Here is a 15,001-nt window from a genome sequence, read left to right as displayed (position 1 = left end):
TGTGAGGCTAAGGGACTAGGTGGGTTTAAATGAGTATCCAAAATCCTGGCTCTAAAGTGATTCCTGTCCTTTGGCTGATTACTGTTTTGAATGTAGATAGTAGTGACTAGAGATGTTTGTTAGTCATGAATTTGTGGCTGTCCAGGACTAACGCCTAATCCTCGTGGGAACATGATGGTTGTTCGACGGTGACACGGGGCCTATTACTCTGCCTCTTCCAAATACTGAGGGGGATGCAGCAGTTTGACCCTCTTTTAGAACTGGAGGGGAGAGGCTTCCACAGAAAATGTCAAATTCCTGGTGAAAAGTTAAAATCTGAAATATTTTGGCCAAAACTGAAATAATTTTATTCTGAAAGGCACCTGTAGTGCCTCATGGGTGCTGTAGTTTGGGTGTATCATACTCCCATTCTCTTCAGTTGAACAGGCTCCCCGGTCAGACTACATCTCCCAGGATGCACTATGATCCCCATTCTTGATTAGGAAGCAGCATGGCCATGGTGCATTGTGGGAAATAATGTCCAGCTAAGGGTCATACAGGAGAATAGGTTCGTGAGGTACGTGAACTACAACTCCCATGAGGCACTGCAGCAACATATCCAGATTGAAATATTGTTGGTTTTGGCTGAAAACCAAAATTATTTCAGTTTTCACTCATTTCATTTTTTTGTTGAAAAACTGATGTTTTCCACAGGACTCAGATGCTTTTTCAAGAAAAATGAATTCTGTCAAAAACCCAAATTTCTGTCAAAAACCAGTTTTGAGATTAAAAACAAAATTTGGACCAGCTCCACCTTTTCTCATTGTGTTGACACCTGCTGCTCTGAGTGGTCAGGTACAACTAAGCAGCCATCCTGTAGCAGTCTACATCTTCTCCCTGCTTCAAAATACATTCCCCAGAGACATGTACATTCAAATATGACATTTGATAGGTCACCCAGAGAACAGCCAGCCAAGAAACAGACTATGCTGTTTAGAAGATAGGCTGAGATAAGATGAGAAAAGGATATCTCCTCCAGCTCCACCAGCCAAAGTGCAAGGGTCACATACAGATGCACTTTGGCTGGTATGGGCATCACAGGGAGAGGGAATTCACCAGCAGATAAAATAGTGTACACAGATTCAGCTCTTACTTGCACATCTTAGAGCCTCAGGCCACGTTGCCACAAGATCATTATTCCGAAGGGATTTTGGGGAAGGATATATGGCTGAGCTTGTACAAGGAGCTGCTGGCATGTTTTCCCTCTTTGATACAACTCACACTTGAAACTAGCTCCAACCATCTAATTAGGAGGATGGAGCAGAGGGGATGGAATGCCTGATGGCAGGGTTGTACTCTAAGGCAGGTAGTTGTGGCATGATCCTCATTAGGAAAGGCTGGTACATGAATGAGTCAACCCCTGAGAGACTCCCCAAAATTAGCAAACAGTTGGCTTGAAGATTCATGTGCGCACATGTGGCTATGAGAGATATACAGGCATAATTACAAAGCTCTTCCAACACGGTCACTCTCCAGGCTCTCCCAACATACACAGCTCCCTCTCTCTAGGCAAAATATTTTCAGCAAATGGTAATTTGTCAGTGCATTTTTCAGAACTCCTGAACTATTTGCAAATTCTAGTTGAATTTGGTGAATAGCTTTGGACAGAAAAAAATGTTTTTTCCCCAAAAAGTGTCAAAACAGTTCATTTGTATTGTTTTGAAATTAAAAGTTTCAACTTTCCATTTTGAAATGATATTTTGTTTCTAAATTTAGCTATACTTATTTTGAAAACACAAAAAAGGGTGAAAAATACCCCAAAATTAAACACATGCACACACTACTCCTGTCTTGCACTAAGAAAGGGTGTGCAACTGTAACCCACACATCTTCTGGGTGTGGTGTTCTGTCCCATTTGGTGGCACCAAGACCACTTAGAGAGAGAGAGTTAAATGAGTCGGCTCTGCAGCCTTAGCTAGCAGCCAGGTGGCTTTTAGCTCATGTGATAGAGGCTCATGCACTAAGATCCAGAGGTCCCTGGTTCAAGCCCACCCACTGAGGACCGAGGTCTGTGAGCCTTACCCAGTACTCCTGCAATGATACAGGCTGCTGTCATGACCAGTATGCCCCCTCTTCTCAGTAGTCATTTGCAAGTTTAGTTGCAACTCCTAGACTTGTCCTGCCAATAAGATACAAGTCACCATCTGAGCAATGCTGCAAGGGGCTCCTGGTCCAGGCTGATTTTTGCCTGTTATGATCCTGTAACACACTAGAAGTTTAGTGATTTTTTTTTCGCTATCAAGATTTGTTCTATTATTTTACTCAGGCTAGGGATGAATCTTATGGGGTATAAGTTAGTAGGATCATGCCTCTTTCTGCTTTAGAAGATCAGTACTGCATTTTCTTTTCTCCATTCTTCTGGTACCTTTCCAGCTTTCTGAGAGCTGTCCAAAATAATTATCAGTGGTACAGTAAGTTTTTACCAATTCCTTTGATGCCCTGTGAGTCATAATGTCAGGAAGGGCTGGCTTGTCCATGTAGGGACAATCAGCCACACTGAGAGAAACAAGCCCTCAACAGACTTTGCCATACAAGGTCTTTCCCAAGTAGCATCTAAGCCAGAGGTTCTCAAGCTGTGGGTTGGAATCCCAAAGTGGGTCGTGACCCCATTTTAATGGGGTCACCAGGGCTGGCATTAGACTGGCTGGAACTAAGGGCTGAAGAGAGGGGCGGGGCTCGAATGGGCTCAGGTTTCAGTCCCCCCTCCTGGAGTCATGTAATAATATTTGTTGTCAGAAGGGGGCCACGATGCAATGACGTTTGAGAACCTCTGACTAAGAAAACATGGCTAAAGACACCTAACTTCTGTGTTTGCTTGTGTAAGATGTGAAAGTGCAACAGGAGAGTAATTAGATTGCTGAACTGAAAACTAATTACAAGCAAAGGGCTTGGTGGTGCAGGGAACTATAGTCTGCCCCATCCACTCTGGAGACTTGAGAACATGAACCCAGAGGTGAAAGTAAGCCAGTACGGCCAGGTACAGAGGACCAGTAAGAAAAAGAGACTGGCTGAGGGAGGGAGAAGCCTTCCCCCTACATAAGAATCATTTAAACTCAGCTGTTTCAAGAGTGGTTCAGCCCTCCGGGTTAGGAGTGGTATCTGGCATCCTTGTTAATTTCACTCACAGTAGCCGGGGGGAGGGTAGAGGGTGTATTTGACCATGGCAGGGGCAGTCCTTGTCTGCCCCCTGGATGAGGAGATCTTGTCTCCAATACTAATATACACAACAAATACAAGCATTTGGCTCCACCACTTAAATCCAGAGCTAATAAAAGCAGGTGGAAGGGGAAAAGTCACTGTCACATTGGTTTCTCATCTCCTCCCTCCCCCTCCTCCAGCCAGGCTGCAGACAAGGCTCTGCATTCCTCCCTGGCTCCGCCCCTGCAGGGGTTCTCCTCTAGGCTCTAGCTTGCAGTAGGGACGCTGGCTGAGATGCCTGCTGCTGCTGTCTGCATAAGAACAGTTTAAACTCAGCTGTTCCCTGTGCAGTTCAGTCCCCAGGGTTAAAAGCTGTTTCTGGCATCCTTGTTAATTTCACTCCCAGTTGTTGTTGGGGTGGGGAGGGTGTGTGTGACCATGGCAGGGGCAGTTCTTTTCTGCCCCCGGGATGAGGGGATCTCCTATACACAAAAAACACAATCAAAATCAGGAACCATTTCCAAGTTCAAATCTATCCCATTCCCTCCCCAGCAGAGGATCATGGTTGTGATGTGCAAACTGCTTGCAGATCCTCTTTGAAATGTTACTGAACCAGCAGGGAACAGCTGAGTTTAAACTGTTCTTATGCAGGAGGCAGGCTTCTCCCTCCCTCTGCCAGTCTCCCTGCTCTCTGCTGCAAGCTAGAGGGAAGCCCTTGCAGCTGCTGCTCAGTGCCAGGCAGGGAGAAAGCATGGAATCTAGTGTCCGCAGCCTGGCTGGAGGAGGAGGGAAGACATGGAGAAAAAAGTGACAATGAGTTTTCCCTTTTTCAGGCTTATTCCAATAGTAAAGTTTTATTACAGACAGTACTGGTAGTAGTATAGTAGCTTTATTTTCTCTATCTATGTCATGCAATGGGAGGGATCCATGAAGTACGTAGGAGAGGTGGGTTGCTTGCGATTGGACCATATGGTAAGAAATGTAAATTACTTTCACCCCTGCCCAAACCCCAGGGCTCCCAGCCACCTCTGCAGCTGGTACCTCTGGGGGTTATTTAAAGGCCCTGGCTCCTAGCTTCAGCTGAATCCCTGAGCCCTTTAAATCCTGATTTAAAAGCCGTGGGATTTAAAGGCCCCACCTCTTCCAATAGAGGCCACGTCTCTTCCGGTTGAGGCCTGTCCCCCTCTGCAGGACTCTGGAGTACCGGCAAGTCCTTTAAGTTACTTTCACCCCTGCATGAACCTGAATTAGGGCACGGTGACCACATGGTTTGAAATCGTGGTCCCTTGGAGGTGTTCATCTGCAGTACAACGCAGTTTGGTGCAGCTGGCAGGCGCTGATCAGGGATGGTCCCGGGACTGTAATCAAGGCATAATAATAAAGGGAAGTAGGGGCTAAGACTGGAATAGAAAAGGAAGCAACAAGTCGGGATCGAAGTGCATTGTATGGGTCCAGGACTAGAATAGCAGGAGGGGCTGCTGTCAGCATTAAAGTGCATTTGGCAGAGCTGTGTGGGGAGCTCACAACTGAAACTACAGCAAGTAGCTCGGGAGCAAGGTCTGTTGGAAGAGCTGACTAGGAGAAAAGCAGGAGGGGCTGCAGATCAGGACCACAGACTGGCCTGGGTGGCTGGGCATGGGAAAGCCTGACTGCTGTCAGCCTGACTCTAAGCAGGCTGATTTTGTTTCTGATTTTCATAAGCACACCCCTGCAACCAGCCCATCCAGGGAAAAAGAGAGGTTGTGTATTGAGTCAGTCAGAATACAGTGGTGCTAACCCTCATGGTGTTACCAGCGTCTGGTGATATTTGATGTTTTTCTTAAAGCTCCAACTCTTAGAGTCATGTGATGAGGTGAAAATCTCAGCTTTCATTTAAACAAAACCCCAAGCTTCTAGCCTTTCTGATTGCAGAGACAGGCTTAAAAACATGGTCTAAAATGCTCGAAGACCAGAAAGCATATTAAAAGCACCCCGGATTTTTTTTAAATCTCCTGGTTTGTATGCCAATCTCATGATTTTATGGGACCTGTCTCATGAGTTTTGAATGCTTGGGGGTGCTAATACTGAAATATACAAACATGAAGCTGGGGCAGTGACTCATCAAGATGAGCTGCTATGAAAGCAACAAAGGCCGCATTGGGAATTCGTGACCAGAGAGACAGTGGAGGGGAAAGAGGCATTTGTTTTTTTGTCTTTCCTCATGTTCTAGGCAATTAGTAGCTCTGTGGATGATGTGACCTGAACAGACAGTACTGACTGGCCAAAAGGAGGCCCATTCAGTCTCAAGAGTAGAGGCAGTAACCCCTGTATCCTGGAAAAATTCTAGCTCAAGTAATTGCATGTTGTTGACTTGGATTCCCACTGCCACTTTATCTGTCTACAATATTCGCATCTGTCCAAACTGTGGCATATTGTTGCCAATCACTGTTAAAAAAACAGGTGCCACCACAGAGGGTCCTACATCCCAGAAGTGGATGAATTGATTCCTTGTATATATCAGGCCAAATTTGTGGGCCTCACTTGGCAGTTAATCATGTCCATCTGGGCAAATACAGCAACAAAGTATTCCCAAAAATTAGTTTGATTGTTCAAACAAATTGGCTTCATCTGTGTTTGTAACCATGTTGCATTTGCTTTCTGCAGATAATCTTGCCAGTGAGTTTGCTGGCAGGAACACGGAAAATGATGAGGGACTACTGGGGCTCAGCAGTTTTGAAAGTCAGGCCCTCAGGGTCTCAAGTTGGGCACCCAGAACAGAGACACTTGGAATTACTGGCTGGTCTGCAGAAATGGGGTTGTACTGAATGACAGCCCCTGAACCTGGGGAGTGGTGTGGCTGGGAGGTGCAGGGTGAGTGGGCTGTGTCCCACCTGACCAGGAGTTGTGTCAAGAGCAGGGTGATACCTGGAGCCTCACATGCACTTTGCCTTGTTTATTTGTCCACCGTGGCTAAGTGAAGCTATGGGAACTGGCTAAGCACATGGGCATTCAGAGTAAGGAGGGAGGGAGGATGCTTCAGTCTGTGGTGACTGGTTGATCATTTCCAGGGATACCAAAGGGATGTTTTTAAAGAGGTTCTTGGAGAAATCACCCTCTCATCACTCCCATTAGCAACTTTGTGCAGAGGTGGCCCTGGGCCCCTCCCACCTGTCCTGAAGAGTCTGAATATCCTCTCGGGGGTGGTATGTCCCCGCATGCCCTCTCGAGGATGCCTTGTCCCCCATGTCCTCTCTGGGGGGGACCATATCCCCATATGCCCTCTTGTGGGGGGCAGTTTCCCCACCTGCCCTCTCGGGGGGTGGGGCAGTGTCCCCACCTGCCCTATCAGGGGTGGGAAGGATGTGTCCCTGCATAAGAGGCTCGACATAAACCCAAACCAGCACTGGGAAGTAAATGAGACCCACTGGGTCCCCCCGGTCCAAGTTGTGTTTGTGACTTGGGCAGGAAATGCACTAGGGTTGGATTTCTCATGGCCTGGCCAGCATTTCTGCTCCCAGGTCTGGTGGGAACCCAGAAAGAAAAATGTGATGAAAGTGATTCAAACGAGCTTTGGTTCAGGGTCATTTCAGACTTTGGATGATGATTGTACGTGGTTTTTCCATGGAGAAATTCTTTTCCTCTCCCCTTTCCCATAGCTCCTAACCTTGCCCCCTGCGCTCTGCTCCTGCCTCTATCCTGTCTCATCTCCCATCATGTTCACCCTAACGGCTGCGCTCTATACTGGCCACAATGTCCTTGCCCTGTGCCATCACGCCCAGTCTAACCCCATTCTCCTCCATTCTTGCTCCCTTTCATGCCTTGCCTACTCTTCTCTCTATACCCAATAGACCTCCCATGTGTGCCAAGTGACCTCCCTCCCTTCCTTTTAACCCTCCTTTGCCTTGTCCTGCGCTGCCAGCTGCTCCCCTGTGCTCACCCTCAGTGCCTGTTTCAACACACAGAATTTCAAAGATTGGCTCCCTCTGCAATGTGACCTGCCTGACCTTTCCTTGATTTCACTCCTGCCCCTTCTTTCCCAACCCATGTCTTTTGACTCTTCTCTTCATGTTTGTCTGATGGAGACGGTCAACTCTTTGGGCCAGGACTGTGTCTTTTTCACTCTCCTGAAAGTGTCACACAGTTATGTGCGATGTAAATTTTGACAGCTGATGACAACCACTGAGCATTGCCTCTGCAGATCCTCACCAGCACGTGCCTTTGCATCGTGAGCCCCGGACCATTAAGGGACCACGTGCCCAACTTCTCAGAGATTCGCTTGTTCGATGCCAGGGTTGGTGACCCTAGCTGCCTTCAGTTCCATTCCTACTGCCATAGGCAGCATATCTCAGAACCATCCTTCAGTTCACCTGTACTGTAGGAGATGGTGTTCCATCTTTAGCTCAGGTTAGGTAGTTAATTTACATGTTTGCTGGAGAAGCATGAAGCTGTGTTCAGAAGCGTATCTCTTTCTTAGCCATTAGATTCATGACAATTCAGCTGGCTCCATTGCAGAGCCCCAGGTCAGTTGTCATCTGTGGTATTGCATGGTTCTGACCCATCCTCATCCCCTTCATTGCCCTGCTGAGAGCCTAGCATTTATCATCCAATAGCCAGATTTAAATGGTGCGTGTCTTGTGACCAGATATCCATAACAGCCCCCGGCATGGGAGAAGGGTAGTCCCTGAAGCCATTGGGATTAGCCTTACCCCTCCAACCTGCCTTGAGTAGGAGGGGCAGCTTAAAGGCCTATTGATGGAGAATGCATTGAGAGGCCAGACAGCCAACACTGGACCCATCTCCTCTGTACCAAAGGTCTCAAAGGAACTGGCCTCATCGTAGTCTGGTTCCACCTCAGAACCAAAGGATCAAAAGAAAGTTCAGTGAGGGAGGTACTGGTTGCAATGCTTCTTGAGATCTAAGGGCTACTGTAACGGGGTAGGGCTCACCCCTGCGGCACCTCCTGCTGGTCATCCAGGGAATTAGCATTTTGCAGCTCTGGAGCACCCTCTGCAGGCTGGTGTCTTGTTTGCTGCTGGCCCCGTGTCCCTCCCAGACCCCAGTGCCCTTTCAGGCTGAGGCACTGCCCTCTGGCAGTACCCCCACAGATCTGGGTCTCCTCTCCCTGAGGAACTCCCAATCTCCTCTATCCCCACCTCGCCTCAGTCTACGGCCATTGCCAGTCACCAGTTAGCCACCGTTCACTGGGGCCGACTGCAGTGTAAATGCCACTCATCATAGGCAAGGGGGGTTTGGAACCTGCTGCCACCACCTACCCCAGGCTAACCCTCTGTAGCCCCAATATCTACCCTGGCCTTTATCAAGGCCTGCAGCCTGGGGGGTTTCCAGGCCGGAACTCCCCAGCTCCTCTAGCCTTCCCCCAGCCATGCTCCACTTTAGGTAGCCTCTCAGCTTCTAGGCAGCCAGGCCCTGCTAGAGAGAGACTCAGTCTCTAGCTTCTGGCCCCAGCCCTCTTCTAAGGGCCAGCTGGGCCCTCATTAAGCCAGCCTCAGCCTGATTGGGGCGTGGCCCCCAGCTGAGGCTGCTTTCCCCAATCAGCTCCACTTTTCCTTCTCTGCCACAGCCCTCTCCCCAGGCTGTTTTAAGCCTTTGTAGGGCAGGAGCAGGTGACCACCCCACTACAGCTACAAAAAACCCAAAGCCTGTGACTCCTCATAGGAAGTCCTCACTCCTGTTCTCTTCTCCCTTAACCGAGAATAGGTGCAGACCCACACACTCTCCTATGGCTCAGTGCAGGAACTGTTGGTTTGCAAGCACCATAAAGCCCTCAGATCCAAGCACCTGGTTAGTGCTGTGGGCACTTCAGGTCCATAAGAGGTTGGAGCTGGGGCTCCCTGAATTCAAGTCTTGAGATCCAGTGACTAATGTTGTATCTCTCTCTGCCCCTGTTTTGTCTGGGAGCTCAGAGAGGCAGTGGTCCATGCGCTCATCCTTCTCAGGGAAATGGGAGATCTGCTACGGCATTTTCAGGTCCAAAAAGACCAACCTCTCCTTTGATTTTTCCTGCCTCAGTGCCCCAAATTCAGATCCAAGGACTTCCTGGATGGAGATAAGAATGGAGGGTTCTCCTGGTGGCTCTCTGATCCATACATTTCCCTGCAAACCCAAGTGTAAGATGGGAGAGAGGGTCCATTCTCCCTTTCCTAGCACCTTGGCCACATGCTTCCAGTATTACAGGGAGATTATACAGAGACATGCTCTTTGGACTTCTGCCTCACCATGAAGTTCTTCTAAGAGGTCACTTACAGCCATCAGACTCCATGACCAATATGACACAAATAGCATTGTCTGCCCATCCAGCCAAGAGACAATCCACTGAGTGGCCTCTTGCAAAGCTCATCTTCTCCAGAGTACCTGGAAGAAATACTCACCTCATCACCTAAGCCTGCCTTTCTCTCTACTGACAATCCTGGAGGATGATCCTTGGAGTCTGAAGAAGAGGCGGAGGAATTAGAGAACCCGGAAGATGGATGTGGTGCAACAAAGGCTGAAGCCATCCTCTCCCACTTCCCCAGAGGGAAGTGAGACTGTGCCTTCACCAGGGGAGATGGAGATTGAACAGCTCCCAGAATGGCAGAGACCTTGACAGTCCAGGGTGGGTATTGAGAGGGAAGTCACACAAGCTCTTTGGGATCAGAGAGCAGGGAAAACTATTCTTCCTGTACACAAATGGCTCTTAAAGCCAGCAAAAGGCATCTAACTCAGTCCGGCCTCACTTTCTGCTCTGGCAGGGAGACATGGTCACCTTTTCTGAACAACACAGCAGAAATAGGGTATTTCATCAGCTGGAGCTAGGCTATGTATGTTAGACAGTGAGAAGGCACTGTGTCATCACCTGGGGAGGACAAAACTCTTGTGCAACTCTTCAAGGTTATTTGTAGTATTTGGAGACAAGTGTAAGGGGAAACCAGTTTCTATTTAGAGAGTGTACTGGAGTCAGTCCTGACCAAGCAGGTGTCCCAGTGCCAAATAGCTGAGAGGCCCTTAAAGCAGTTTGCACAGTGTGTTTGCGGGATGTCTCCATCTCTGAACTCTGGGAAGCCACTGCGTTGCACTCCATTCATAACTTCACACAACATGACTGTCTTGACTTAGGGGCCAAGCATGGTTCTAATTTTAGCAGAATAGTCCTTTAACCTTTCTTTAACCAAGGACTCCTCAACCCTCCTCCAAGGGGTTGTTACTGTTAGTCAGTCTCCCAAGCACGGGGATCTGCAGAGGCAATTCTGGGTGAGAAAGAAAATATACTCATCTGTAACTACAGTGTTGCCCCTGCAGATTCACACTCAACCAACCTCCTTCCCGTACACAGCATTCTGAACTGGTGGGAAGAACTGAGAGTGGTCAGATCAGCAGTCCTTGCATTTCTTCATACCGAGCCTTGAGCTCTGCAGGTAGGTGTATGTGTGGAACCGTCCATCTCTGCTATCTGGGCTCATGGCCCTAAGGCATATGTACCCCCAAGGGTGTGTCTCTGCAGAGGCAATGCACACTCAGAATGCCACTCACAGGTGAGTAATCTTACTTTATTATATCTGACCTGGGTCATCCATCCATTCTGTTTTTCCATCCCACCGTTGTCACCCATTCTAACAGCAAGGCAAAGCCTTCATCTGCTTTCACCTAAGCCCCTGAAAAGCTGGGCCTGGAACTTCGGCACATGTGCCTGCTCGTTGCAGGTCTGTATGTTGAAAAGTCATGGCAAGACTTAGACAACTCGATCTCCTCACTGACTTTGTCCTAGTCGCCCAGCCAGAGATAACCCTTTTCTCTCTACAGCCCATATGCTTTGTGAAACGTCTGGCTCATGTGTTGCATGTGAAACAGGGGGGCCTGCCCTCTGCCTGAGAGAGACATACCTAGAGCAGTAACTGGGGCCTAGTTAAACAGAACAGATTGCAACTACCCTGGGTGAAGGGGGACTGGAACAATTTGTATAGTGGGGATGCTGAAAGCCATGGAACCAAACTGTAAACCCTGTATGTGATGGAAACCACTTCAAGTCAGGGATTACAGTAGCACCGCAGCACCCATAGTTCCAGCACCTATACCTGGGTGTATAAAGTAAAAAGCTGTGGCCTGAAGAAATATATCACAGCAGTCATTTTTTCCCCTTGCGCCTGGCCACTTGCATCTAGGAGCTTGGCATGCCAGGTCTGAACACCATGGTCTTCACTCCTTGGTTAAGAGGAGAGCAGTGGGGAGTCTGCGTAGAACTGATTTTCCATAGGAGTGAGTGGACTGTTCAGAGACAGCCATTGCTGATGGTACTGTTCAGTCTAGTACAGCAGCGAGGAGGAAGTCTCTCTGAAGATGGGGCAGTTTCTCCATAAGCACTTTGTCAAGTGTTTAGCAAAGTTTCCTGGAAGAAAAGTGCCAGAATGTACAATCTCGGTCTTCCTTTGCCTCCCACTTAGTGTACATGACTCATATAACGTAGTCTTCCTTTCATTCATAGAAATAGATGAATACGTTCCATTTTTCCTTTAACATGCAGCTATTTAAGCTGAGAAGCAGTGTCTCTAATGGCTAGAGGAAATGGGTTTGGAGCTAGGATCCCCAGATTCTAGTCCCAGCTCTGATTCACTGTGTGATCTTGGGCAGTTCACTTGCCACCTTGAATGCCTCAGTTTCCCCCTAAATGGGCAGAGCAAAGCAATTAGTGCAAAAAAAAGGAAAGAAAGTTGTTCATCATGGTGAATTTCAAAGTCACATATGTGAGTCTTTGTAGCTTCCAGTTTGAAATGTGCATACCCAGATTTTCCAGTTGGATGCGTTTGCTGGCTCACATTCAGTCAGGGAAGAGAAATTATACCAGGTAGCTTATCTGACCAATCACAACTGAGCATCCGTTAGCTCTGAGCTTGGGGACATTCATACTCACCTGACCCTGGGTCTCTTGCGAGTGATATGACATTAATCTGTAAAGCATTGTGACATTCACCAAGGGAAAGGTGCTAGAGGAGATCAAAGCATTATTACACGTGTCCTCTAAGGCTCATTTTCTGTTCTTGATCAACCAAAAATGAAATTGAAAAACTCCATCAAACCAATTCATCTTTTCTTTATGTTTTGTTTCCTCCAACCCAACCACTACTGTACCTAACCAGACCAGGCCAATCATTGCTCCAAGATGGCCCCCCAGTTGCCTAGCAACCCTCTAGCTGTTGTGGGAGACCCAAACCAAAACTATCTCTCCCAAATAAACCGAAACTGTAAGTGACTAACTCATGTTGTCATCGTCCTCTGCGATGACGCCATGTGGCCGGTTGTAATCTCGTTGCATGATGTGACGTTGAGTTTTCTATATCTCTATTTCTATATCTTTATTTTTTCTGTATTGGTGCTTTTCTTTTGGCGATTGTGAAGTGCCGTAGTGAAGCCCCTGGTGGATAGTTTTTGGAGTGCTGATTGGTCAGTCTTGATTAGTTGTGAACTTTGACTCCCTCTCCAAACTCCACCTTCTCCTCTGCCCTCTCTTCTTTTCTCTTTGTTGTAACGTAACAATCTGTGTTTGTGTTTCACCAGCATTCACTATATGGCCATAATGACTGGGGAAATGTAATTGTTAAGGAATCATGCTTGGTTCCAATATTATTTCTGAAAAAGGGGATTTCACTTAATTTCAGTTGAAACAAGAAATGAAGGGTTTTATTTTGTATTCTTTTCCCTTTTGTTATTTGCAAAATATATTCTCAAAAACTTTGTAGTGCATGTGAAAAAGCACTTGGGAATATCCCGAACATTGATCCTTCAGCAGTATGGTTTGCGGATTGTGAGTTGGAACTGAAGTCTTGTATTTCTTTGCTGAATATTCCTTCTCATCCCATCCAAGAGGGAATTCAGAGTAGTATGGCAGAAAGTGAGGCTGGAGCAGAAGAGACTGAGTTATGAGGAAAGATTGAGGTGGGATTTACAAAAGAATATACAGTAGTTAGGTGCTCAGGTCCCATTCTCTAACACAGGATAACTAACTCACCTCTGGTTTAGCCAGTGCAGTTCTGTCCTGTTAGGACATCAGATCTCCATGCAGACACTTTCTCTTTCATAAGAGGAGACAGAGCGGCCAGTCTTGGTGATTCCTCAGAGCTAGGAAGGTCATATTCACAGTGACAAAAAAGAGCCAATAAGATTTCAAAGGAACCTAGGGCAAAATTATCAGCTGATGTAATTGCTTTGACCTCAGAGGAGTTCTATCATCAGAGAGTTTGGCCTCTAACATTCTTTCACTGCTGAACATTTTGCAGAGACTTTAAATAAGAAGTGCCATCTCTTTAAACAATGGACTGGTTATTTTTTGGGGGGTGATGACCCAGTTGAAGGGCACATGTACCTCACTAGTGCTCCTCCATACACTTAACCAGCTAGTGGAACCCTGTGAAATTTAGAGGTGCCCTTGCTTTTTCACATTTGAGGACTTAGCCTCAAATCTAGCCTCAGTTCCAAGTGGAAATATGTTTAGTGGATCTAAATGTAGTTGCTAATGGACATTTCTCCAAATTGCAAAACCACTGTATTATTTAACATAAAGGTAATCTGGGCTGAAAATCACCAGGACTGGAATAGCAGGGTCGGCTGCAGGTCAGGATTGAGGTGCGCTGGCAGATCTGTGTGGATAGTCCAGGACTGAAATAGCAGGGGGGCTGCAGGTCAGGTTTGAGGGTCATTGTTAGAGCTGTGTGAGGGGAATAAGAGTGTGTGCATCAGTTGAGGATAGAAGTGCGTTGTCAGAGCTGGGATGGTGATGGAGCTGCAGGACAGAGCTGAGGTGACTTGGAAGAGGTGCGTAAAAGATAGAAACTTGCATAGGCCCTCCCCTCCACGACCCGTGACTTTTCAGTGACTATGTCCCTTCCTCTGTTTCCTAAGCACTAAAACTCACCCAACATTAAAGCCATTCTCAGGGGGCTCTCATGCATTGTACGTTCCAATGGGCCTTGCAAATCCCAGAGCCTTTTAATGTGCCCTTTGTTGTCTTGCAGGTTGGATGCCCTGCAGCGTATGAAGAGTACTCTCCTTTTTCCCAAGTGCAGTATCCAAACTTGTAAAACTCTTTCTTTGCAACATATCATGGAGGAGGCGGAAGCGAAGGAGGAGAAGAAATGCTGGCGAAAAAGAGAGCCATTGTGGTTGTATCTTCTTTTTATTTTTTTAATTTTCGAATCAGTTTTGTTTGTTTCTTAACAAGAAAGAAAAAGACACAATGATGTTGGAGAAAAGACAAACAGCGCAGAAATTTGCTGAACCAGACTATGAAATGGTGGCTGCTGAAGGAGACTTTGAATTCCTCGCAAGGAGAGAGGTGGGATTCTTGGAAGGAAAAACAGACCAATCTAGGATTGAGAGCTAGGACAGCTCATTCATGAGGATGAACCCTACCTTTTTAAAGCACTCATTTGCTGCTACAAGTTTCAAAGGAGGAACTAGGAAAGAGGATCCAAATGGATATAAACCAAAGCCAGTGGGATTGGACCAGGCGTGTATGTTTCACCTGGATAACATTTTGTTTTAAAAGGGAAAGAGAAATTGATTTTTTCCATATCTGGCTGGAAAAAAAGAAATCAAAGGCTAAGCGCATGTTGGACTTATAGAAGAGATATATAAATACGTTTATATATGTGTATATATATATATATATATATATATATATATATATATATATACATATATATGTATATATATATATGCATATATATATATATATATATATATGCATATATGCATATATACACACACACATACACACACACACACCATGGAGCAGGCCAAGGGGATGCGCTCCTCTCCTTGCTTGTCACTGGCACAGGGACATAGGATTTACTTCTTT

General features: G+C 46.8%; 1 protein-coding gene across 12 annotated transcripts in view; it reads left to right on the top strand.

Moving 5' to 3' along the window:
- Positions 1–14,767, top strand: part of CELF6 (CUGBP Elav-like family member 6) — a 222,244-nt gene extending 207,477 nt beyond the window's left edge. For all 12 annotated transcript variants that reach the window (XM_030578566.1, XM_030578554.1, XM_030578557.1 and 9 more), the window contains one exon: positions 14,157–14,767. Coding sequence is in view for 1 of the 12 variants with exons in the window: in XM_030578559.1 (XP_030434419.1) it covers positions 14,157–14,179 (23 nt within the window). In the remaining 11 variants the exon portion in view is untranslated. The remainder of the gene's footprint in view (positions 1–14,156) is intronic.
- The last annotated feature ends 234 nt before the right edge of the window (positions 14,768–15,001 follow it).

Source organism: Gopherus evgoodei, chromosome 10 (assembly GCF_007399415.2).
Source record: "Gopherus evgoodei ecotype Sinaloan lineage chromosome 10, rGopEvg1_v1.p, whole genome shotgun sequence".
Lineage (NCBI taxonomy): Eukaryota > Metazoa > Chordata > Testudines > Testudinidae > Gopherus > Gopherus evgoodei.
Note: the sequence above shows the minus strand (reverse complement) of the source record. Positions and strands in the feature narration are given on the sequence as shown.